At 40.9% G+C, this 24,941-nt stretch overlaps 8 protein-coding genes across 8 annotated transcripts; 6 read left to right on the top strand and 2 right to left on the bottom strand.

The window, feature by feature from the left end:
- Positions 1 to 46: 46 nt before the first annotated feature.
- Positions 47 to 2,890, top strand: C922_00246 (hypothetical protein; the record flags this gene model as incomplete). The annotated part of the gene is made up of 1 exon (XM_008815863.1): positions 47 to 2,890. The coding sequence occupies one exon, from the start codon at positions 47 to 49 to the stop codon at positions 2,888 to 2,890; it is 2,844 nt and encodes a 947-aa protein (XP_008814085.1).
- Positions 2,891 to 4,100: 1,210 nt separating this feature from the next.
- Positions 4,101 to 5,906, top strand: C922_00245 (hypothetical protein; the record flags this gene model as incomplete). The annotated part of the gene is made up of 1 exon (XM_008815862.1): positions 4,101 to 5,906. One exon carries the CDS (start codon positions 4,101 to 4,103, stop codon positions 5,904 to 5,906), a length of 1,806 nt encoding a protein of 601 aa, XP_008814084.1.
- Positions 5,907 to 6,600: 694 nt separating this feature from the next.
- On the top strand, positions 6,601 to 7,231 carry C922_00244 (tRNA intron endonuclease; the record flags this gene model as incomplete). The annotated part of the gene is made up of 3 exons (XM_008815861.1): positions 6,601 to 6,706; positions 6,883 to 6,998; positions 7,148 to 7,231. The coding sequence occupies 3 exons, from the start codon at positions 6,601 to 6,603 to the stop codon at positions 7,229 to 7,231; spliced, it is 306 nt and encodes a 101-aa protein (XP_008814083.1).
- A 611-nt stretch (positions 7,232 to 7,842) lies between these two features.
- Positions 7,843 to 12,012, bottom strand: C922_00243 (hypothetical protein; the record flags this gene model as incomplete). The annotated part of the gene is made up of 1 exon (XM_008815860.1): positions 7,843 to 12,012. One exon carries the CDS (start codon positions 12,010 to 12,012, stop codon positions 7,843 to 7,845), a length of 4,170 nt encoding a protein of 1,389 aa, XP_008814082.1.
- A 1,009-nt stretch (positions 12,013 to 13,021) lies between these two features.
- Positions 13,022 to 13,240, bottom strand: C922_00242 (hypothetical protein; the record flags this gene model as incomplete). Its single annotated transcript, XM_008815859.1, has 1 exon — positions 13,022 to 13,240. The coding sequence occupies one exon, from the start codon at positions 13,238 to 13,240 to the stop codon at positions 13,022 to 13,024; it is 219 nt and encodes a 72-aa protein (XP_008814081.1).
- A 1,117-nt stretch (positions 13,241 to 14,357) lies between these two features.
- C922_00241 (CAMK/CAMKL/AMPK protein kinase) lies at positions 14,358 to 17,256 on the top strand (the record flags this gene model as incomplete). The annotated part of the gene is made up of 2 exons (XM_008815858.1): positions 14,358 to 16,854; positions 17,204 to 17,256. The coding sequence occupies 2 exons, from the start codon at positions 14,358 to 14,360 to the stop codon at positions 17,254 to 17,256; spliced, it is 2,550 nt and encodes an 849-aa protein (XP_008814080.1).
- A 2,122-nt stretch (positions 17,257 to 19,378) lies between these two features.
- C922_00240 (xaa-Pro aminopeptidase) lies at positions 19,379 to 21,829 on the top strand (the record flags this gene model as incomplete). Its single annotated transcript, XM_008815857.1, has 1 exon — positions 19,379 to 21,829. The coding sequence occupies one exon, from the start codon at positions 19,379 to 19,381 to the stop codon at positions 21,827 to 21,829; it is 2,451 nt and encodes an 816-aa protein (XP_008814079.1).
- Positions 21,830 to 23,813: 1,984 nt separating this feature from the next.
- C922_00239 (nitrogen fixation protein NifU) lies at positions 23,814 to 24,326 on the top strand (the record flags this gene model as incomplete). The annotated part of the gene is made up of 1 exon (XM_008815856.1): positions 23,814 to 24,326. The coding sequence occupies one exon, from the start codon at positions 23,814 to 23,816 to the stop codon at positions 24,324 to 24,326; it is 513 nt and encodes a 170-aa protein (XP_008814078.1).
- Positions 24,327 to 24,941: the final 615 nt, after the last annotated feature.

Here is a 24,941-nt window from a genome sequence, read left to right as displayed (position 1 = left end):
AATGGAAAATTTTCTGGAAAGGCCCGAGGAGGGAAATGACCCCCAAATGGTAGACAGTAGCAGCCAGGACGTCCACCCCATGAAGAGAAACATTGAGGGGGGAAGTAACTCCAAGGAAGGATGTGAAATTTTTCCAATTAGTGATAACTCCATGGTGATAGACACTAATCTTGTGTATGTCCGAATTGGTGGCAGCGATGGCCATTTGGGAAAGCGGAAGAGAGGAGTGGAGGACGCGCAATATATGGAGGATATACAGGGGAGATACCAGGAGGGGTCCCACGTGAACTTTATGGAATATTCACCTCATGGTGATGACGACGAAATGGGTGACGCTAGAGGAATCATGCTAATAAGCGGAAGGTGTACAGGAAGAAACCCTCCCCCTGTGAACAGAGGCAAATCTAGCAAGCCTATCCAATTGCAGGAAGACAACTTCGACGAAGAGAACACCCTATTGGAGGATGACGACGGAGAGACCGAACTTTTAATGAGCGGCGACCAGGTAAAAAACATGGTAATGGAGGACTATGAAGACAATTTGTCCGTTCCATCGTCAGCACAAAGTAATTATGGTAAGTATAAAGACGTGGATCCAGATCACCTAATTTATTTATATGAAAATGAAAATGTGGGAGGTTTGAAGAGTACAGAAGAATTAGCGGCGGAAGAAGGGATAGCCGAAGTAACGACAGAGGAAGTAGAAGGAGCAGAAAAAGCAGAAGAAGGTCCTGTTGCCAGATATTTAGATAAACACTATAAGGGACAAATAATCATCGATGGGAAAAACCAAGTGGACGAGCTGTTGCTCGCAACCAGAATGGCCTATTTCGACATGGCTAGCCAAAATAAAGATGGTGCCTCTGAGATGATAAAGCATGATACTTCTGTGGATTTTTTAAAAGCCGATCAGGGTGAGGGAAACGAATCGAGTGTCGACTGTTCCGAGGATGAGGGCTTCGACAGGGATGAATATGTCGAGGAATTTGGCCAATCCTTTGAAGACAGTAGTGTCGATGACGGTGAACAACCTGTTTGCGATCCATTTGTGCCCATTCCGGGTAGCCCTGGAGAAATCGATCAGCAGGAGGGGCAAAACGCAGATGCGCACAACGGAAGTGTGCACGGTGAGGGTGGAAAGAGCGCAAAGGGGTGTGTGGACATCACGAAAGAAACCATCCAGGAGATCATCAGTGACGACTCAGAAGATGGAATGGTGAACAGCAAAACGAACGGGGAGACCAAAAGGGAAACTACCGGAGAGAGCAACAGAGAGACCAACGGAGAGGTTAGCGGAGAGCCCCTTAGCGAAGATATAGCAGCAAATACGATGATGGACAAATCAGCAGAGTGTGTCTTCCCGGAAGAAAAAAATCAATTCAGGAAGCAAAGTAGAATAAGATTAATTGGAGCCCCCGAAAGTGTGAAAGAGGATATATCAATAGAAAAAATAGGGAAATTGATGAAATTACAAGATGATGTATTGACTGTGCATGCATTCAAATGTGAATTCTACTTAAGTGTTTCGTCTGTTTTGTGCCTTCAGAATCGAAAGATAATAGGGTGTATTATTAATGTGAGCTCGAACGAGACAGAGATCTTCTACTACGCCAGCGTGCTCTTCCCAAATGTGAAAAACGAATTAACGCCCAATATAGATATATATGTCGACAAAAAACATGCAGTGTACATGAACGCAGGGGTGAACATCTGCTCGGAATTGTTCAAAGTATTTAAGAACCCAGCTATACCTTTCGTTTTTATTAACTACAAAGATTTGTACAACATTGCCGACTCGCAGTTAGCCGAGAGTAGCAATCAGAACAGAGAAGGGGGAGAAACTAATAAGAGTACAATGAACACTGGCAAACATAATGAACATACCATTTCCGATTGGCTACGTAACGTTGCATCGTCAACCAGAACACAGGAAGGAAAAAATGCAAACAAAACATGGCACAGAAATGTCTCTTCCCAAAATGCTACCCCCTACGATACCCCTAATAAAAATAACAACCATCGAGCGTATGGGAAAATCCACGTTCCCCCCAGATGGAGAGGTGCACGCAATTATGCCAATGTATCCTCTCGACGACCCTCAAATTATAGGTTTAAAAACTTGAGTTACGTAAATTCAGTCCGAGCTCACAAAATGACCAACCTGCATAGTAATGACTCGGCTGGTGTGCGTACGCGTGAGGGAAAAAGTGGTGCCTATGTTGGAGCGCCTATAATGAATGGAAATACCTGTTACGGTGGTGCTAGCAGTATGGGAAGCTCCTACAACCGTGAGCACACCGAGAACTACGGAAGTGGCACTCCCCACGATGTCTCCATTTCCGAGATGCACTGTGGCTACATCACAGACCCCAACGTTACAAAATGTGACGCTATACACTCCAGCGTTACACATTACAACGCTACGCACCCCAAGGCGATTTGCGAGCAGAATGCACACCACCACCCGACATACCCCCCTCCGTTTTTGCCCCCCCAATATAACAAAGAATTTGCAAGCCACGATTACTTCCGGACGACCATGTGTAACCAATTTTACGAAAGGGAAAGTGGCTACCCCGGTGAAGCCACAAATGACACCCATCGTGGGTCCCTCTACCGCATGCACAAGACAAATCACGCGACAAATCGTACGAACAGATACTTATATAACAGAATGAAAAGGGGCCCTCCGTTCAGTAACATTATGATTGCGAACTCAAATGGCCGAGGCTTCTTCGAAACGGAAAAGAAATCATGTGCGCTGCCCCAGCCGTATAACCTACATAGCGATAGACCCCTAGCTAATGTGCACGCCGATTATATGGAGAGTCACAACCATTCACGAAACCCTATTAACAGGAGCAGCTCCCCCAATTTAGAGATTTCTTAATTTGACGCACTATATATTTGTGTCACCTACATGGTGGGCTGGCCCTACCTGGACTAACCCTCCCACTTTGTATCCTTTATTTTTCCATTTCACTGTTTTGTAACTTTTTTTTTTTAAAGTCTTCTTATTTGATATTCACCAAAAGGTACATTTGTATGTACATGGCTGTTTTACTTTTGCGTTCCGCCACTTGGTGGCGTCTCCCATTTGTTCCTCTCCCCATCCACCCCCATCCCTTTTTGTGTTAACACGTGATTTGGCATCACTCACGCCGCCGTTTAAAGCAAACCATTTTTTGCACAATTCGCTTCAAGCTGGAAATACTTCTCACGTCCACACCACAGGTATATATATTTGGAGAGCGCCTAAGATGTCTTCGCAAGCGTAAAGGTAGTTTGCCCCCTCCACAGCAAATTTTCCATGCTGTGTACCAGCACCATAACAGGTTGTTATTTTGCCTCATTTTTCTGTAATTTCTTTTTTTCTTTTTTTTTCCAAAATGTACTCATTGTATGAAAGAATATTCCAGTTAAAAAAACAATATATATGCTAATTGTGATGAGGAACACATTTTAGGAGCGATTTTCCTCTGTGCCATTTTCCATTCCATGGCTGCCACGCCTTGACCAATACGTCCTTCTCTTCTTCGTGTTTATTCGTGCACACGAATAAATATTCACCAGAAGGATGCTAACTTCGTTAGGGCTGTCCCACTTGGTAGTGCCGGGATAATGCAAAATGATGGCGGGTAAGAAGAAGGCATATATATTCACATACGAATTCATAATTATTTACATGCGAGTATTATTCATAACGCGGCATACGGATTAGTAACCCCGCTTGGCGCAGCGCGTAAGGAATATTTTTCGCGTCGACACCGGGGGAGGAAAAGAAAGAAAAAAAAAAAACACAGGACATGACATGACCAGCCCCAAGGGACATTCAACTTTTTCATTTACGCGTACCCCACTTATGGGTACGCTTGTGGATATTTATGTTCCGTTCGAAAAGCTTTTCATCCCTTAACATGGGTCCGTGCCCATGCCGCCTTTCCCTTCGTACCCTGGGCGAATGACCATTGGAGTTGTTTTCCTGCTTCTTCCCTCCAAATTAGATTCCTTCCAATAGGCAGGGACAAAAATTCGCCGGGCATTTTGTAATTTCCCCCCATTCTTATGCGATTCTTTTTTTTCCTTTTAACGACAACGAAATGGATAGCCTATATGGCGATTTACCCCCACCAGTATCAAGTAACAGCAACAAAATTGGGAAAAATAACGACAAAAATAGTTCCAGTGAAGCAGAAAAGAATGACTATATTGAAATAAATAAATTTCTCATCACACCAGCCATTATCCAAAAGAAAATTGCAAACATAAAAAATGTGAATAAAGAAATGCATAGTGATCAAAATGACAGGGAAGATGAGACAGAGAAATATCCCAAGCATAACCATATCGGCGCAGCTGAAGATAGCTGTGACAGTGACATTTACATCGATCGTGATGTAAGACGTAATGAAGAGAGGGCCACCTCAAACGGGGGAAAAAATACTCCCAATGGGGAGAAAACACAGGGAAAGGACGACGCACACATTGAAAAAATAATTAACATAAACAAATCAGTACAGGATGACTTAAAAAAAATCAGTGACAGACTGCACAAAATTCAACGCAGTAATATTCGGCCAGAACAAAATACCTCCACAAATCAACTGAATGGTCAGATAATTCCTGCAAAAGTGGAAATAACTACAAACATCGAAGTGAACATAAAAAAGGGAAAGTTACAAGACCACAACAGTGGCAGTAACAGAAACAACGCAGGTGCAAGGGAACCGGCACCCCCTTCGACTGATCATTTCCAAACCGATCTGTACGAAAAATACTTCATCGCAAACGCGAATGAAGATTATGATCCGAACAAACCAAACGATTTGAACAAAATTATAAAAGAAAGAAAAAGGAAAAAAATAATCATGCTAGCTGCACAGAAGAAAAAGCTAGAAGAGCAACGACATTTGGAAGAAACAAACAAAATGGACAGTAAAAATGAACATAATGAATATGATCGGAAAAAAAATTATTATGGATATGACCAACCAAATGGTGCCACTGCTGCAAGTAAATTCCCATTCGATTCTGATCATAACAACAGGAGTTACACAAATAGTGGAATGCCACTACTACATGATGAGGAGAAAGAGCGGAATAGAGGTAGCCTATATAACCACTACGACGTAAGCGGAAGGAACTTTTCTGCGAGGGGGGAATACAACCCCAGGGAGCGGACCGAAAGGGACAAACCTTCATATGACGATAAAGAATATGAGAAGGAAAGCAAAACGAGTGATAAATTTTACGAAATTGCTAATCGGACGAAATTATCCGATCCAAGTAATGATGATTACACCAAGAAAAACAAAGAAGTAACAAATGACACAAGTGAAGTAGCAGCTCCAGTCAAAAAAGATTTTGCTACAAGGATGATGGAAAAAATGGGATGGAAAAAGGGAGAAGGGCTGGGAAAAGACAAGCAAGGTATTACGGCCCCCCTAATTCTGCAAAAGGTCGACAAGAGAAGTGGTGTAATCGTGCAGGCACCTGATATTTTAAAAAAACATAAATCCAGTGATAGTCAGGACGACAATAATGATGATGGCAATACCCTTTCAAAATCGAATGCAAACTTAGCACATTCTAATCATGGTCTAAGTAATAACACGTCTAGGATTATTCGCCTATCCAATCTCGTCACGAAAGGCGAAGTTGACGAGACACTGAAGGAAGAAATAGAAGAGGAAGCCTCGAAATTTGGAAACCTCCTAAACATAAATATTGCCATTGATAATAACTTAACTGATGCCTATGCCGTTAAAATATTTTGTGAGTACGAATCGAATGATCAGGCGCAGAATGCTTTGAACACATTTAAGGGTAGAACCTTCGCCGGCAGGAAAGTCGAGGCTATCTTTGCCACCGAGGAGGAGTACCTCTCCTATGGAAAAGCCTCCTAAGCAGCCAACGCAGAACGGTGGCGCAAAGGGCAAAAAGCGGAGATAGCTGGGTGGTTGCACTCCCAGGGAAGAAAAAAGAAAAACAAGAAAAAAAAAACCTTGGTGAAATTGGCCTATCTGTACACAAAAAATGTGGCCAGCCTTCGTGCGCTTACATTTTGCTACGAAGTGGAGATAGGCGGCCCCATGGATGATTCCTCCACGAGCCCACCTTAATTTTTTTTTTTTTTTAGTAATACTCAATCATATTGTCATTTGTGTGGGGAAGACCTCCCCTCCCCCCCAATATGCACATTTCAAATTGGGCGAACCATATTTTGCCCTTCCCAAATTTGTACACAACTTTTGTTTCCCACGTGGTTACATTTTGATCACTCGGAATTCCCTATAAAAAAAATGCCCCATTTTTTCTGTCACAAAAAGAATCTCTGTATAATTCGCAAACAATTTGTAGCTTCTTCCACATCAGGTTGGATTTTCTACAGGGACAAAATGCCCCTCCACAGCGGCCCCTCCCCGATTTGTGCATTCCCCGTCGCACAGAAAAATGATCAACAAAAATTGCAGTATCTTCTGCGTACGTCCCAAAGTTCATAACAAGTTATAGTAACAAAGTTGTTTTTCTTTTTCGTTAGAAAGAGAATACGACTGTGGTTAGAGGAGGAGAGAGGTCCTGTCGACTCGCTCCACCCCCATGACGAGCAGAAATGCCTTGAGGAACATCGTCTTGGCTGACCTAAGTAGGAACTTCACTACATCGGATGGCATTAAATATGGCGCCGATTTTGTGGTGTACAGGGGTAGGTTTTAGTGGCCCAGTGGACTTGTATGTTAATGGGTAGGCGTCTCCGCGTCTGCGAAGCTATGCAATGATGCGGTGAAGTTAGGAGAAGTGATGCGAAGCGAAGCGCACCCCCCATGGTGGAAGCTCTCTCGGCACCATTTCACATTATCCACCCTTTTGTTGCCCATTCAGGGGACATGGACGCGGAACACGGATTCTCACTCGTGTTCATAAAGGAGGAAAACATACCCCTAAGTGATAAGGACAAAACGATCATTTGCAGGATATGCGAGAGTGTTAAAAAGAAGGTATGACATTAGCTGCTCTGTACTGCGAAAGCAAGTGGAAACCCCCTCATCCTGTCTCCCTAAGTTGGGGTCATCAAATTACAGTGGCGATGGCGCTCATCATCCCGCTTCATTCTGGTGACATCCCCATTTTGCTGCCTCCTTCACAGGGAATAATTGCATATGTGAATGGAAATACTAAAGAAATTAAGTACGAGGAAATTTTTAGAAAAACGGAAGGATCCTCTGGTTGATGTGCCCAGTGCGCAGAGGTAGGGAAGGAGTCAGACGTGTCATAATTCTCCCATTTGGGATAGCCGCCTACAAAAGTAAACTCTTTGCGGGGCACACTTCCTCCCATCGGCGCGGACCACATTTATGTCAACCACGTAACATTTTGTTTATGCCCCATCCGGGAGAGTAACCGAAGAGGACTCCCCTTTTTGGATTCATTAAATGGGGGGTTAAAGAAGAAAGAATCAAATTTTGTTATCACATCATTTCGTACCGTACCATACAGTATGCACAACCCTTTTAAAAAAAAAAAAACGTAAAACATTAGCAGTTTTTGTTATCGGAAAGTGGAGGGCTGCGTGATCTACACTGTCCATATATACGCTCGTGGAGAAATTAAAAAAATGAGCTGCTACAGATAAGTGTGAAATGTGTCTATGTGTGTGTGCATATGGACGGGGCGCGCGGGGAAGACTCTGCTGGAACGCTCGCTGAGAAGCACAGCTGTGCACATAACGCTGTGTAAGGCGATTCCTCAATGGGTGGATTTTTCACTGGGTAGGCTTTCCCTGTGGAAACCCCCCTGCTTCGCGTCGCCTCTTCTGGCTCTGCTCCACTGCGGTTCTCTTCACTACGCGTTCAAGTTGAACGTCACCAGCGACTTGTCGACGATGGAGAAGTTGAGCCGGGTGAGGAGAGCGGCGGTGTTCCTATTAATGAGCGTTAGCTGCACGGGCAAGGCGTTGTCCATAAGGGAGAGCTGGATGAGCAGAATGTAAATCATCAGCTTGCACTTGAGTTTGTCCGACGCGATAAAATTCTGCTCCTTCTTTAGCAGGAAGGTTTCCAAAAAACGGCGCCGAAAGTTTGCGGGGAAATAGCTCTTCCCCTGGGAGGTCAACTTTCTGTATCGTTCGAATTCTACTTTGCTATTTTTGTGAAGAAGGAATCTGCCCAACTTCTCCGCATTGAAGAAGATCGAATGCTGTGTTGTTGCAAAACAGAGGTAGGCATTCAGGACGGCAAACACCATAGCCAACTGCGAATTGGTTAATCTCTTTTTAATGGAATAGGATTCATTTTTTACAAAATGCTCCATGGTTTTTAAGCAAGTAGGATGCATTTCATCTTTTACGCTTTCCATTTTGATCAGCCCACTCAGTAGATTCTGGAAGAGGGTCCTTTCAAAATTTTCGTTAAAGTTGGCTAGCAAAATATTTGATAAATCAAACGAACTTAGAATACTTTTTGCATTTTTTACATAAACGGGGAGATAAAAATCGGGGAAATTTTCGTTCTCTTCTTCCTTCACCACATCGACATGATTGTTCTTCGCCTTTCGGAGCATTTTCTTTTGGGAAGTAAAATCTTTCTGTGCGTCCTGGACATGCTGATCATCCTTATCAGGCAAGGTATTTTTAATCTGTTCTTTGAAATTCTTAATTTGAATAATATTTAGTATGTACAGAAATTTTGGATAAATGTAGAGCAGATAGTACAGCAGCACCGTTCTGTATCTGCAAATCATATCGTCTATATTTTTTTTCCTTTCTCCTTGGAAGGATTCCTTCGCTTCATCATTCGGATGGCATTCCAACCAGCGGTAATTCATCAAGTAGTCATTAATTCTGCATTTTACTTGCTCCCCTGTCATTCTTCTCGTGTCCATAAAGCACGTGCTACTTAGAATATCACTTTGGATGCACTTCATCACATTTTGGTATAGCTCATTCAAGTTTTGATGTATATTTTTCAGCACATATTCCTTGGTTGGGTCGTAATGCCCATAGTGCTTACTCAGCTGGATGTTCAGGGAAACATCATAGACATTCTGATAATACAGGTTTATTATTATTCCGTAGAGGTACTCCTTGATTGATCTCAGGTGGTTTTTTTTAAAAAAGCTGTTAACGTACATGTTGCTATAGTTTTGAATTTTGAACTGCAGTTTGTTCATCCACTTGTGAGAATATATTTCGTTCCTGATGAAGTTCCAGTAGAATTCTCTTTTTTTCTCCTCCTTCGAGTTTACAATGTAGGCAGTTAATTCTGCGTAGTTGTAAATATCAATTTTGTACTTCTCCTCCTGCACGTTTTCCTCAATCACGACGATGTATTCGGTGACGGTGTTGTTCTTCTTCGCCCCGGCGCTATCGGTTTGGCCGCTATTTATGTAGCACGCTTGGTTCTTTCCCAAACCTTTGTTGCTTAACCAATCGTTGACAGCGTTTATCCTCACCTCCTTCTTCTTAATCTTACTCTTAAGATTTTGAAACTCCGTGTAGCTTTTCTTCATCTCTGGAGTTATCTGGTTCTTCAAATAACTGATTGTATTTTTGTATGCCTTTACATACTCTCCATTATTTACGCAGTACACGTCTAGGTTCCTATTTGCAATGTCGTTAACATTTATTTTAAACCCTATGCACTTGGAGTTAATCAGAGGATGCACAATTATGTTCTTCTTTAGATCCTCCACTCTACACCTTTCCAGTGTTACGTTTTCGTTCCTGTATCCAATTTCGCTTCCGCTTCGATGTGTTTTCCCCTTCAAATAGTTCATCAGCAGTTTTTCCTTTCCGTGGCTACACAGCATATCTTCATCACTGTCATCGCTATTCACGACGATAGCCACTTCTTCGTTTATTTTGTTTAAGTACCTCTCGAATGCTCCCAAACTGTTGCACTCTTCGTCTCCCTGAGGTAAGCGCTTGTCTTGAGAGAAACCCCCCTTTGTGCGGACGCACCCCATGTAGTGGTAATTGGACAGGGTGTTGTTTTGCCAAGCGCCATCCTCTATGTAGCGGTCATCAATATCACTAATCTGTTTCACATTGAGGTACTTTTGCTGAAGCTCCTTCATGGCGCTTTGCTGCACCTTCTTGTACTTAACCTGCATCATGAAATTTGTACCAGTTTTATAAGTGGGCTCTTTAACAAACCCGCTGGCCGAATCAACTAGCATGAAGTCATCAGAGTCTGAATTGTGATCATCCACGTTGAGCAGTTCTATCTCTTTTTTCTTGGACGACCGGAAATTGCTCCTACTGGGCGCGTTGTACGTACGTGAGTACAGCACATTATAGAAGGAGTGAAAAAGCTTATCGAAAAAAATACTCGAATTGTTTTCATCCTTAATGATGTTACTTTTTAAAATATCATAGAAGGAATCCCTTAGGGAAAGGCGATCCCCTTTGTAAGTCATACTGTTCGTACTGACGTTGCCCGTTCTACTTGAAGTGTTGCTATTACGTTCGTCAAAATATCTTTTAATCTTTTTTAAATTCAAAAAGTTTTTATGCTTATATTTGTTAAAAATGACATACAGTAAGTTGTACCCCTTACTTCCATCCTTAATCCTCTGCAATAAATCGTTAAACCTGTTCTTCAAATAATTCTCATGAAGCACATCACAGAAAATGTCATTTTTGGACAACATGTAAATGTGTTTATCCGGATGAAAATGAATATCATAATTCACATTAACTGTTTTTCTTTTCTCCTTTTTGTTCACAAGAAGGTGCGTCAGAAGATTCCTCTCCTTGAAGGCCATCACATTGTGGTTATTCAAAACGGACGAATAATTCAAGTTCTCATAAATGGTTACATAAAACAGCATCTTCATTTTTTCCTTGCACACTTTACACTCTTTGCTGTACTTTCCTGATGAAGCATTCCCACTACATTCATGCGAGACAAATAACTTCTTCACATTTTCCACGCTCAAATTGTTGTATTGATTTTTCTTCTTAACTAATTTTTCCAAAAAAATATCATGGTTTTTGTAAAAATGCTTCAACATGTTATGTCTCACAATTCTATACAGCATCCTTTTTTTCTTCTTCTCGATGTAACCTTTATTGTTCATGTAGCACCTCCACAGGTAAAGCTTATTAAAGAGGGTCTTCATTTTGTTTCTATCTACATCGTCCCCATATTTTTTTAAGAAACTAATTTGGAGATTTTTTTTTTCCCTATTTTTGGCGACCTTTACAATTTTGATCAGGTCCCTCAGATAGAGGGGGTACCTGTTAAGTAGGTTGATTCTTCTTTTTTCGCATTTTCTCACAACGTTGTCTTTTCTTTCCCTTTTGGCCCACCTGCGGGTTGCTCTATGGCGGTCCCTCATTATGGCACTTGGCAGAGGGTCCATTTCATTCGTGTTTTCCACGCTTCCGCAGATTTTGGAAAGCTTATCACTTCTGTTTTTCTTCTTTAGGGGTCTCCCCTCGATAAGGATTTCCTCCTCACTTGACGTGTAGATCTCACTATCTTCATCATAGTCAAACAGAAATTTGTTATTATAAATGAGCAACTTTTTATTTATCAGATCGTACAGCAGACTCTTGTTTCCCTCTCCGTTTTGTGGCTCCTCACCCTTGACGTTGCTTTTGCCTCCCTTACTTCTTTTCCCTGGCGATGTGTTACCCTTTGCAGGATTTCCTACCTTTCTGCCGTTACTCACTTTTCTTCCCAACAAAATGTCGTTTATTTCTTTATATGCGAGCAAGTACCTCGTAATGATATTCAAACACTTATCATAGAGGACGTCAAAATTGCAACTCCTGCCCCCTTCACTGATAAAGAAGGATTCAAGGTGATTTCGGATGGCATCCTTGGACTGGTTCCTCTTTCTTATTATGTCTTCCTTCAGCAGTTTCAAATCTTTCAAGTGCCTCTTTAATATTTCCGAGTTGTACGTATTCTCATCGTCTACGAAGTTTATGTTGTGTCTGTTTAGCGAACTCCTCAGCGCCACCAAGACGACGCGATTGGCGGGGGTGCTCAACGAGTTTTCCATCTTGAGTTCCTCACGTGTGAAGCCTAAACGCACTTTTTGTTGCAACCAGGGGATATTTACAACTGGGAAATGTTCTCTATCCCGGGGGGGAAGTAATTATATTCCCTACTGCGCAGAAACCAGTGCTGCAACTTTTCCCACCACTGAAAATCACACGTGCCGCAATTCTCAGCCCAATTCGGACCTTCTACAAATTTCTACTTGTGCGATGTTTTACTTGGCTCTTGTTTATCCCCCACCTGGCATGGTCGCGCTTGAAGCATCACGATACGTTAACGCCGACGTTAATTTGATGCTTTTTCTTTCTTTTTTTTTTTTTACTTTTTACTCCCCCTTTTTGACTTTTGTACGGATTACTTTTCTTCCGGCAAATTTGCCGTTACTCTATTCTCCTTACAAACCTCAAGGGGTGGGGGGTACTATATGCCTATTCCTCCCAAATAAATTGTCATGCTTGAAAAAATATTATTTACAAAAACAACTTTCATGTATAGCGTATCGTTCACTCGCATTTGAAATGCGCTTTAAAGTATTTGCAGAAGAATTAATGGCAGGTATATTGTCCCTTTTTCAGATTATTAAAACTTTTTTTTTTTTTTTTTGGAACAACCCTTTTTGGAACCTTTTTTTTGGCTGCCTCAAATATCATATGACATATTGGACAAAATTGTAGGCAACATGTTATATCAGGGCGCAAAACAGGGTAGTAAAAAATGATGAGGTCAAGGTGCAGCCAAAATGCTGCGCTGCAATACGCGACTCTGTCATGGTGAGAGGAAAATACGCCTCCTCAGCTTTTTTTTTTTGGTGCATTTTGTTGATAACTTTTTTTTTTCTTCTCACGGCGAATTGGAAATACCGTTTTGTGGATGAGAAACGGTTTTGCCAATTTTTCAAATTTACCAGAAAATTAATTCGAAAAAGGTTTTGTCCTTTTCCCCCTTTTGGCATAAAAAACCACATCGTTAAAGAGGGTAACCCCATAGGTATATATTATAGTACGTATATATTAGCAACCTTCTACTCGCAATGTCGTGTCGACAGGGCTGCGCATCTCACATGTTCCATTCGGCTGACAAGTCCCCTTTTGGTGGAAGTATTTTTCTCCCACGCAGAGAATCTTGGCAATTGTTTTATCCGCCATTTCTCCAAAGGGGAGAACTGGTTCACTCTCTTTAAATCGAAAAATGCTAAATTTTAATTTCATGGCGCTGTATTGCACATTCATATGATTGGAACTACCATATTATGGATGTTTTCTTTTTATTTAATGTGGTGCGGATGTTAAGAGCACGTGACCAACTTGTCCAGTAAGAGTGCCCCATTTAGTAATGAAAAAAGTTTTTCCATTTTAATTTCCCCCCCATGAGAGCAAAGCAATTTTTTAAAACATACTCAACGTATAAGTAAACAATTCGGTATAGTACAGGGTTAAAAAAAAATTGGGAAGAAATATTTACAAAGGTTTTGCCATCCCTTACGTGTGGGGGTTGTCTTTTTGCATAGTGAATCATCGAAATGGGTACCACCTCGAGGAGCTCTCGCAAAATGTCCACTCTTATCCACCCGCGTGCAACTTGCTAATGCGTTAGTTATAACCTGGTTGCGACCTCCGTTCGGGCGACACGTTCATAAGTCACCCCTTTGTTTGCGTTGCTGTATTCGCCGCCTTGCTGCTCTTCTCTTTCCTTTTCTTCGCTTTTTTTTTAAATTTAAAATTGAGAAAAACAAAGCAGACACAATTTTAAAGCGTGGCACTGCACACGCAGTAATAACAAATTGAGGTTTTCCAATTTCGGAAGGATGGGGGCAGCGCCCGTTCTTCATTATCGCCACCCCACCCCAAAATGTTGGAAGCTTCCCAAATGTATGCGCCATTCGAATTCTATTAGCCTTTATGCACCTCCCCGTAACAATGTTCTGAAAATTAAAGTGGCAGGAAAATTACGCCCCATGTTAGGCTATTCATGTGTGTCGAAATGGACAAAATGGTTGCGAAAATAAAATAAAATTGGGGTAACATATCATGGCAAAATGGGAAATTATAAGAAAGTTACATTTAAAAAAAAAAAAAAAAGAAAGGAAGTTTCCATTTAGGTACATCACAAAGCACAACTCTTAATAGTTACACTCATTTGGGGTTCTTTTCTACGAACAAATTTTTTTTTTTTTTCTTTTTTTTTATTCGCCCCCCCCCTTCCATAGTATAACTACAAAAAGGCCATTCTTCCTTTCTGTTATAAGAAAATCAAATTGTTTCTTTTTTACTTACATATATGAGTGTAGTGGCCCGCTAAAACGTCAACCCATTTTATGTGTCGCCACTCCAGTGAGCATTTCAAAATATGACCAGGACTGTCGATACTAATCCAAAGTTACCTATGCCGAGTGGAGAGAAAGAACACATTCCAATTACCTCCCTGCAGATAGAAAAGCAAAACAGCACTCGTAATAATACTTATACACAAAAAAGACATGTAAATTATTTACTCGAAATAAAGAACAACAATACAAAGATACAAAAACCTTCCTCACATAAGAAGGAGCCCCCAAGTGAGAAGAGCATCTTATCACTTAGCAAAAATGCACGCACCATAATTTGCAATGTTAGTAAAAACGAAATTCACGTCAAAGATGAGAAACAAATAAGCGAAGCACACTATCGACATGTGCATAATAACACTCTTCAAATGTTGACTAAGCAACAGGGAAAAAGGACCGTCTGCACACTGATCCATATAAATAAAGTGAAAAACTGTAAGGTGTGCCCCATGGGTATTATAAAAAAAGATCAGGTAAATGGGAATTTACGGGGAGTCGAGGCCCGAGCGAGCTTCGGAAAAAGCAGCTGCAGTACCGCCGTGTCCAGTATGCTAAAGAATGCAACAATGAAAAGGGGCAACGGTAAAAAGGGGGGACACAAAAATGGGATTCACGCCATGCATAAATGCGGAACTCAAGCCGAAAGTAAAAATAGACACCGCAATGAGCGAAAAAATGCGACGGTTGCAACAGCGTACATGAAAGGCCCCCAGCGAGACACCCATTTACAGCCATCGGCAAGGGGAGTTATCCCTCCCACAACCTGCACAATTTTAAAAAGTAAAATGAGAAGAAATTCACCAAAGGGGGGCCTAACCCTTCATTCTAAGGAAGAAATAAAGGGGAAAAACCAATTCTATAGGAAATGCCAAATTGAGAAGGAGAAAAAATGCATATTATTATCTGACCAGGTCAGGAAAACAGAAAAAGGTCACCCATATGGTGGATCCCGAAATGAAGAAAAACAGGGAACATCCAGCAAGGGCGCGGCGAGGGGAGAGGAATGCCAAATGTTATCTGACGAAAAAGTGAAAAATGTAAAAAGTTGCACACTTAAGGGGGGGAAACACCAATGTGGGACAAAAGAAGGCACACAAAATGTGTTCATTAAGAAAATTGTAGAGGCAAACAGCGCCGAGGCAGCGGAATCTGTGAGCATAAATGGGGAACCCCCCCACCCCACTAATAGCATAAAGAGATGCAAAGTCAGAACCATTTTGTTGAATAAAACATGGCTGCAAGAAGAGGCTATCACGAAATTGGTGTCTCTCCAAGTGGAGGGTGAAAGAAGAGGCATCCGTTGTGGGGAGAACTCCACCGGGGAGTTATCCAATGAAAATAATTCTGGTGAGGAACAGCCCATGAAGGAGCCACCCCACCTCCCAAGCGCACAGAAAACAGAACGGAAAAACCAGAAGACGGAGGGGAGGGAACACCCACATAGGTACAAAATTATAGCAGTGAAGATGAAAAAGAGCAAAGAACTGAGAAAAGACTACATAATAACAAGCCAAATTGGGAAGGGGACGTTCGGAAAAGTCTGTCTAGGAATTCACATACACACACACGAAATAGTGGCAATAAAAATCTTAAACAAAAAAAGGTTACAACGATTAATCAGTTATGAAAAAATAATGAAGGAAATAAAAATACATGAACAGATGGACCATAATCACATATGTAAATTATATGAAGCATATGAAGATGGAAAAAATATATATATGATATTAGAGTATGTTCCCAACGGAGATTTATTGGCATATGTCTATAAAAGAAAGAGAAGAATAAATGAAGATACAGCGAGGAGAATCTTCTACCAGTTAATCAGTGCAGTGGATTATTTACACAAATTTAATGTTGTTCATAGGGATTTGAAACCAGAAAATATTTTACTGGATGATGATGAAAATATAAAGTTAATCGATTTTGGTCTCTCCACTGTGTATGAAAAAAATAATCTCTTAACAACATCATGTGGGTCCCCATTTTATACCTCTCCAGAAATATTAATGGGAAATAAATATCATGGAGAATTAACGGATGTATGGTCCCTGGGCGTTATCCTTTTTTTATTACTCAATCACAAGCTGCCATTTAATCATACCAATTTGAATGTACTTTTCCAGGAAATTATAAAAGGTCTACTCCATTTCGAACCGCACATTTCAGAAGGCGCAAAAAATTTAATTCGAAATATGCTCAATGTAAATTACCAGAAGAGATATTCCCTGAGGGATGTAAAAACACATCCATGGTTTAACTCATGCCATATGAAGAAAAAAAATCTCACAAAATTGTGTCATGACAACTGTGACTTAATTTGCTGTAATGTATGTTCATACAAAATTATCATTCTGAGTAGTACCCAGTGGATGCGCTTAATTTTAAATAAAATTGGAAAAATTTATTCCATTGGAGTGGACAGAGTTTGTCGTCAATTACGAGAAAAGGGGAAAAACTCTGTCAAAACAAGTTTTTATCTTTTGCTAAATAAAACCATTCGAATGGTATCCACAAATAGTTCTTTATGTTCCCATCTTGTCGTAGTCACACGCCTGTCTGTGCGTCATGAGGGTGAAAATTGTCCCCCCATACACCATGCAACGCTCTCTTCTTCACATGCGTGCGCCGGTACCTACACATAGCAAATGCCGTTTCGGAATTATCAACCCGTTTAAGGAACATTTCTTCTTTTAACTGTTTGGAAGCTACCTCCACATAGAGTAAAACCCATTTGGGGAAAGTTTCCACCCCAAGGGAGAAGCCACAAAAAAAAAAAAATAGGAGAAAAAAAAGAAAAAAAAATTCACCGCTTAAGACATAACTCAGTTGGGGAGAACACGAATACAGTACACATCCCCCCCAGAAGGGTCATCCATGAGGTGCCTTAGGAAATACTATTACCGCATGGAGAAGCGGTGAGAAAAAACACTTTTACCTGTCCTGTCAGTCAAACGGGTAACAACAAAATATAACAGTGTGGCCCCAGAATAGATAACACCTTCAATAGTGAAACCAACTATAGGGAAAGAAGATAGATCATTTCCATCCCTCGGGGGGAAGGGGGGTGAAATTATTCATCGGTTGGGCTCAAGAGATATGCACATGGAGCGTTAAAAACCCATACACTTTTTCCTCTTTTTAGATAATAATTTTCCGAAGTGCGATCTGATCGTACATGTAGGTGCATAGGTCCATGCGAACGCAGAAAGGTACATGTGCCACAACATGATGAACTTCTTTCGTGATATGAGGAGGAAATGACAACTTTACTCCACCTTGGCCGCTAATACATGAAAATATTTCCCTAAAGTTGTGCTGCTAACATAGGGTATAAAAACACCCCGATAAGAATGTAGCAGCTACGAAAGATATGGCCCCATCATACTTGCGAAAGATTAAAGCAGCGGGCATCCTGGATGTGGTTCAAAATTTTATCCAAACCGATTATTCTGTGAGTCTCCAAGTTATGCAATAAAGGTTTTCGGCCGCATTTATCCCCCTTCTATGATGTGCTATGATTAACATAGTACTCTTTCCTGGTGCCCCATTACGATGGTACTTTTTCTTTTTTTTTTTTTTGTCAGAACAGAGAGTTTTATTATTACCCTTCCATTTTGTACACTTGCGTATATGCCAATTTTGCCCAAATTGTGTAGAGCAATCAATACGAACGTGCGTGCGGTCACATCACCGGTTGATGCTCATCTGATTTGGGGCACTGCTTTCATATCTTCCTAACCTTTTCCGAAAAAAGGAAGCAACGAGAGGGACGGTCACTTTAACGGCCCCACACAGGAGTGAAAGTTAATCCCAATTTTGCAGCACTAGTGGTTTAGTGAATTTACATGGCGTTGTATGCGTCTCGAAGTGCAACAATTACAATTTGATAGAAAGATGAAGTGCACGGAGCAGTTGTACTGGCACATGCATATAAAATATATATGTTATGTGTACATGTATGTAATATATATATCTATGTATGGTGGGGTGCCCCCTTTAGGAATTCGAACTACAGAGGAGGGTTCGAATCGATGGGATGTAGTATATAGAAGCCGCCGCCCCCCAAGGGTTCTTCCGCAGATGCACCCGTATGTGGGGAAAAAGTGAAGGAGGAAGAAGCGTACCATACTATATGGCACTTTTCCTTTTTATTATTGCTTATTAAAAATGTCGAGAATCAAATAATCGTTTTTTTTTTTTTTTCTTTTCTCGCCGGCGTTACACCACGCGGTTACTGCAGGTTAGTAATTAAAGTTATGCAACATACTGTATATATATAAATATTGCCACAGGCATTTACTATAATTGCATAAATGAATGTATATATCTCTGTTTTTAGCCATTCGTTACGTTTTTTTTCTTTGCTACTTACTGGCATTCTTGAACGTTTTTTTTCCCCCTCTATTTTTTTCGCTATTTTTTTCGACCACTTTTTAATTTTTTTCAACCATTTTTTATTTGTTTTTTTTCTTTTACAATCTTGTTTTATATAGTTATATATTCACCTGCGCGTAAGTACATCTATGCATGTACAGAATCCGTACGTGCTTAGATGCCATACGTATATTAATCTGCATGGTACTACATATATTTTCCGCGCCCAGGTCGGCCAGAGTGAACTGTATATACCGAAGCGGCGCTTGGCTTAGCTTAGCCTAGCGTAGCCTAGCTTAGCCTTTTAAAGAGTCACCTCGGCAACTTTTTGTGCGGCACGTTTTTTCCAAAATTTACGTCAACACGTTTTATGTGCATTGCAGCAGCGTTGCTCGCACAGGCGTGACATATGGTTATTCAGGGGGTGGCATTGGGGCAACCAACCGGTTAAGCTACCAAGCGGTTGAGCTACTAATCAGTTAAGCTTCTCCGTACGGGGCACCCCCCTCCCCCCCACCTTCACATACACCTCCCACCCAGCGACCGCTGACCAAACCGGGGCACCAACTGGTGCACGGCACCTTCACATCCACCCCCCACTTCTCGTCACCCACCCCTTCTACCAAATATGCGTGTGAATTCCCTCTTCTACACGCTTTCTTCTTTAATGGTATTCCATTTAAACTTCTTTTACAAAGGGAAAAGGGTTAACTACGTTTCTGCGTACATCAGTTCGATACACAAGTACACCAATTACGGCCACGGAAGCAGTAACGCAGGCGGCAACGTAGGCGGCATCGTAAGCGGCAACCGAGGAAGCGACGGAAGCAGCAACGGAAGCAGCAACGGAAGCAGCAACGGATGCCACAACAACCCTAGTCACGTCGGGAAGCACAAAATAGACGCGAAGGGAGATTCGAACAGGTCAGTCGCCTCGTACTTCAAGAAAAAGTTCCCTCAGATTTATGAGCACAACGGTGAAGGTATCTCCAGCGCGGCAGGAGACTCCAGGCAGGCGAGCGCGAGGAAGGACCCAGAAAGGACCTCGCAACTGCAGCAGCAGAGAGAGGAGCCCCCGAAGCAATCACAACAGAGTGACGATCAACGAGGAGATAGAGAAACCATGGCAGTCCCCATCGAAGAGAGACTCGCAAGTCTGAAGAAAGTAATGCAGGAAAACAACATCGATGTGTACATCCTAATAAATAGCGATGAACACAACTCAGAAATTATAAACGACAAGGACAAAAAAATATATTATTTGAGCAACTACAGTGGAGCCGACGGTATCTTAATACTGACTAAGGACAAGCAAATTATATACGTGAATGCACTATACGAATTACAGGCGAACAGAGAATTAAACCACGACATTTTCTCCCTCCGAATTCGAAGAATTAGCAACCCAGATGAAATATACGAAACAATTGCATCTCTTGAATTTAAGAATATTGCCGTCGATGGTAAAAACACCAGTGTCGCTTTCTATGAAAAGTTAAAGAAGAAAATAGAGTCTACTTATCCAGACAAAACAGTGGAAGAAAAAGTGATTTACCAAAATGATATGAACAAAATTGTAAAAAATGAAAATATCAACTTCCTAATTTTAGAAAAGTCCCTAGTAGAATTACAAAACTATGAAGTGAATAACAAGCTGGTGTTTATACATGACAGAAAATATAACGGTGCATGTTCCGGTCAGAAATTAGAAGAATTAAGACAAATATATGCCTTTGAAACTACAAATGTGGATAGGTTATTACTCTCCGAGTTAGATGAAATTGCTTATATTTTAAACCTACGTGGATTTGACTACACCTTTTCTCCTCTCTTCTATGCCTACCTCTACTTCGAGTACAATAGGGAAAAGGACGATTTTGAAAAAATGATTTTATTCACTGTATCGAAGAACCTATCCGAGAGTTCCATCAGACACCTCAACACAGTTAACGTGACTGTCAAGGAGTACGAAACGGTGGTGGAATACCTAAGGGACAACGTCTCGTCGAAAACGATGGCACTCACTAAGGCAGGCAAAGACACAAGCGTAGTTCATACACTCCCCACCAAGGAAGTCACCAAAAAAGAATCTGATTCGCAGAAAAAATACGAAATTTCTCTGAGCCCATATATCAACCTGATGATCTACATGCTTTTTGATAAGGACAAAATATTGCTGGAAAAATCTCCCGTTCTTCACATGAAGGCAGTTAAAAACGACGTCGAAATAGAGAACATGAAAGAGGCACATGTGCTGGATGCATTGGCACTTCTACAATTCTTTCACTGGTGTGATGAGAAGAGAAAAACCAAAGAGTTATTTAACGAAACGGAAATGTCGTTAAAGAATAAAGTGGATTACTTCAGATCCACCAAACCAAACTTTATCTTCCCCTCCTTTGCAACGATTTCGGCCAGCGGACCAAATGCTGCAGTCATTCACTACGAAGTTACTGAATCAACAAATTCGAAGATTACGCCAAGTATTTTTCTCCTTGATTCCGGAGGACAATACTTACACGGAACCACCGATGTAACTAGAACCACGCACTTTGGAGAACCCACAGCAGAAGAAAAGAAGATCTACACCCTAGTACTTAAAGGACACCTTCATTTAAGAAAAGTCATATTTGCCAACTACACGAATTCTATGGCCTTAGATTTTATTGCACGTGAAAATTTATTCAAACACTTCCTCGATTATAATCACGGAACTGGACATGGAGTAGGGTTATTCTTAAACGTCCATGAAGGTGGGTGTTCCATCTCACCAACAGCTGGCACTCCACTGAAACCTGCTATGGTACTTTCTAATGAACCTGGATACTACCTCGAAAATAAATTTGGTGTGAGAATCGAGAACATGCAATTTGTAATTAGCAAAAAGAAAACAGAGAACGCCGAGTTCTACTCCTTCGAAGATTTAACTCTGTATCCGTATGAAAAAAAATTACTCGATTTTTCTCTACTGACGGCTCAAGAAATTAGAGACATCAATGAATACCACGACACCATTAGGAAGACCCTCCTCCCCAGGCTGAAGCAGAACCCCTCTGAATACGACCAGGGGGTAGTGAAGTACCTCATGCAAATCACCGAGCCGATTGCGATCAACTAGGGGGAAGCGGCAGGAGCTAGATCCAGAGCCGAAGCTTCGTCGGAACAGGAAATTTTTCGGAATGGTTTTCCCAAACATCCGTGTCCCTCGCCGCTGAGATTACTCCCTTTTCCATCTCGTCCTATTTTTTTTTTTTCTCTCTCTCTAATTCAAAGAAGTGCGTGTATAATTTTTTCTTATGTATCGGAAAACGTGAGCATATTTTTAAGGAGCATCCTTTGGCCAACAGCCACTGCTACTGCGCGAAAAAAAAAAACACATGCGCGATTACAAATGAACTGATCGACACAAGTGCCTTTTTAATATGCATTCACCTTTGAAATCTTACTTATGGAAGTTTTTTTTTTTTTTTATTTTATTACACGTGTCTGCATCTTAGACTTGTTGATTCTCTCCTTTCGTGCAAACTCATACTTAACTAAAAGGTAAAAACAAATGTGGGTTTCTTTCCCGCTGATCAAATATAAATGTATGAACATAAAATGGGTACGAAGTAGGCCAATGGGAGGTGGAATTCTCCCACTTTGCTACTCATCAGGTGGTGTTAATTAAGCATAAAACATATATGCGCCATTATGGGGACGAAAAAATGAGACCCGAAGTAGGCAAATATTTTTACGCTTCAACATATGGTTCCGCGAGAGGGTCCTTTATGTTATGTCTACAACAAATGTATTCCTTCACGAAGGGGGAGCTTTTATTTTTTTTTTCTCTTTAAAAAGGGGGCAGAGCAGCTGTAGATATTCGAGATGTGATGTGATCACATTTGGCTTTTTTTTTCCCGAATCGTTTTTCTTTCACTCGCTAGCGGAGCATCCATTTCAGGATAACAAATTTGAGAGATTATTATGAAGAAAATTTTCTCTTTTATGGTGAATGGTGAAGAGGATCTCCCCACTGTTGGGGTTCGCCGCGCTGAAAATGCTTTTTTTTGCGACGAATAGGGGTGTGTCTTTTATTCGTTTAAAACAATTCATATGCGTTGCGCCAAATTACATATGTTTGATCATATTTCTCATTATTTTTGTTCCTTCCCCCTTCCCACCCTTTTAACTATAACACGGCAAAATGATGTCATAATGTGGGTAATACAATCCACAGTTATGTAGACCTGCGCGGTCTCTTTTCGCGTTATTTTTATTTCCCTCCCCTTGCATGCCCATATAAACGCATTGATCAAATTTAACGAAGGGTTGATGCCTTTTTTCTTTTTTCCCTTTTACTCCATTTGACCCTTTCGACGAATACGATTTTATGTCACTTCGTACCATTTGGCGTCATGCACGGTAATACCACATCAAGTGATGAAACGTAATGCCATTTTATCGGAATTTCTTCTTTTTTCCTCTCCGAAGAAAGGCGGATTGAAATGCAGTCTTTTAATTTAGCGCGCACATTTTTCTGGCTTGGCATTTGTATTTTAATGACAAATTATTTACAAATACCAAATTGCCCTTAGAAGAAGCATGCTTTTGTTCAAAATTGACGTAATTTTAGTATTCCCAATTTGACTCCTCACGTTTTTCATTCTCTTTCTCTGTTGCCCAGCAAAGGGAAAAGTTACAATAAATATTTTTTTTTGTCCCAATTTCTTTTTTTTCTTTTTTTTCAACATCGGGATAATTTTTTTTTTTTTTTTTTTCTGGTGAATTAATTCGCGTTTATTTTTTGCCAGCAGTTCAATCGCTTATCTTACAATTACAAGAAAAAGAACTAAACAATTTGAAATTTTACAAAAATGCTATTTTTAAATCGTGAAGGAAAGATGCTTAACCCTTTTGTTTTTTTTTTTTAAGCCATCACCCAGCATTTATACGTTACTACATACATCATTACATAATGAACCCCATGTATGGGAAGAAGTGGTTGCTCCATGTCACTGGGCATTAGTTAAACCGGAAAAAAAAAAAAGAAAAAGAATTTCTTTCCCCCTTTTCCAGATAAGCAACATTTATCTCCATCTCAATTGCAGTTAAAACCAATTATGATGGCTACTTTCCTTTCGCTGCTTTGCAAAGGAAGAGGGACAGCCTTATCAGAGGCGGGAACAGGACCCCTGTGCTTACGGCGCGTAAATGGAAACATCCTGAAAAATGGTTGTTACCCATGTGCGGCCCGAAGCTACAGTGATAATGTAAAAGACCATTTTAATAAACCCAGAAATGTTGGCTCGTTCGATAAGAGTGAAAAAAATATTGGGACATCCATTGTAGGTAAAGCATCATGTGGTGATGTCATAAAATTGCAATTAAAAATCGAAGACAATGTGATTAAAGACGCGCGATTTATGGCCTTTGGATGTGGCTCCGCAATTGCTAGTAGCTCTTACGCCACTGAATTGATAAAGGGGAAGACCATCGACGAAGCGCTCAAAATTAAAAACAACGACATTGCTTCCCACTTGAGTTTACCTCCAGTTAAAATTCATTGCAGTTTATTAGCGGAAGACGCGATCAAGCACGCCATAAAAAATTACAGAGAAAAAGTGATAAATTGACTAACCGCTGAATGGTGTACTGCGTCAGTGTAACCCGTGGAAGGGCCAAACACATAGCTTGGTCGGTTATGACCTGTGAGGTAGACAGCACCTGGATGGTTTCATTCGTAATATGGGTCATTAGGGGGAGTTTCATGTTTTCCATTTTAGAAGACCCTTTTTCAATTCATTCCTGAAGCAGCTTTTACGTGTAACGCAGAAGACAGATGACAGCATATCACACCCAGCGAAGTGCGCGTCATCCACAAGTGCCATTTTTAAACAAGACATGTAAGACAAAACCCAACGGAGAGAGAAATGCCTCTGTGTATTTTTCTGCATATGAGGATGTGTGTCAACTGTGCACATTACAACTGAATGCTGTAATTGTTTTTTTTCTTTTTTCTTTTTTTTTTCCTCTTTTTCTCGTTATTTCGGTGCACAACAACACCATGAACGAATTCGTTTAGCCAATTCGCGAACACTCGCAGAATTGTACATTCCACTTTTTCCCCTCAAGCTCTTTCGCCGCTTCTTCCTTTTTCGAAATTTCAGCTCGGGGAACATTTCTAAACGAATTTTTTTTTTTTTTTTTTTTGTACAGAGTTTCGCTCTTGTTGCCCAGGCTGGAGTGCA

Source organism: Plasmodium inui (genome assembly GCF_000524495.1).
Source record: "Plasmodium inui San Antonio 1 unplaced genomic scaffold supercont1.1, whole genome shotgun sequence".
NCBI lineage: Eukaryota > Apicomplexa > Aconoidasida > Haemosporida > Plasmodiidae > Plasmodium > Plasmodium inui.
Note: the sequence above shows the minus strand (reverse complement) of the source record. Positions and strands in the feature narration are given on the sequence as shown.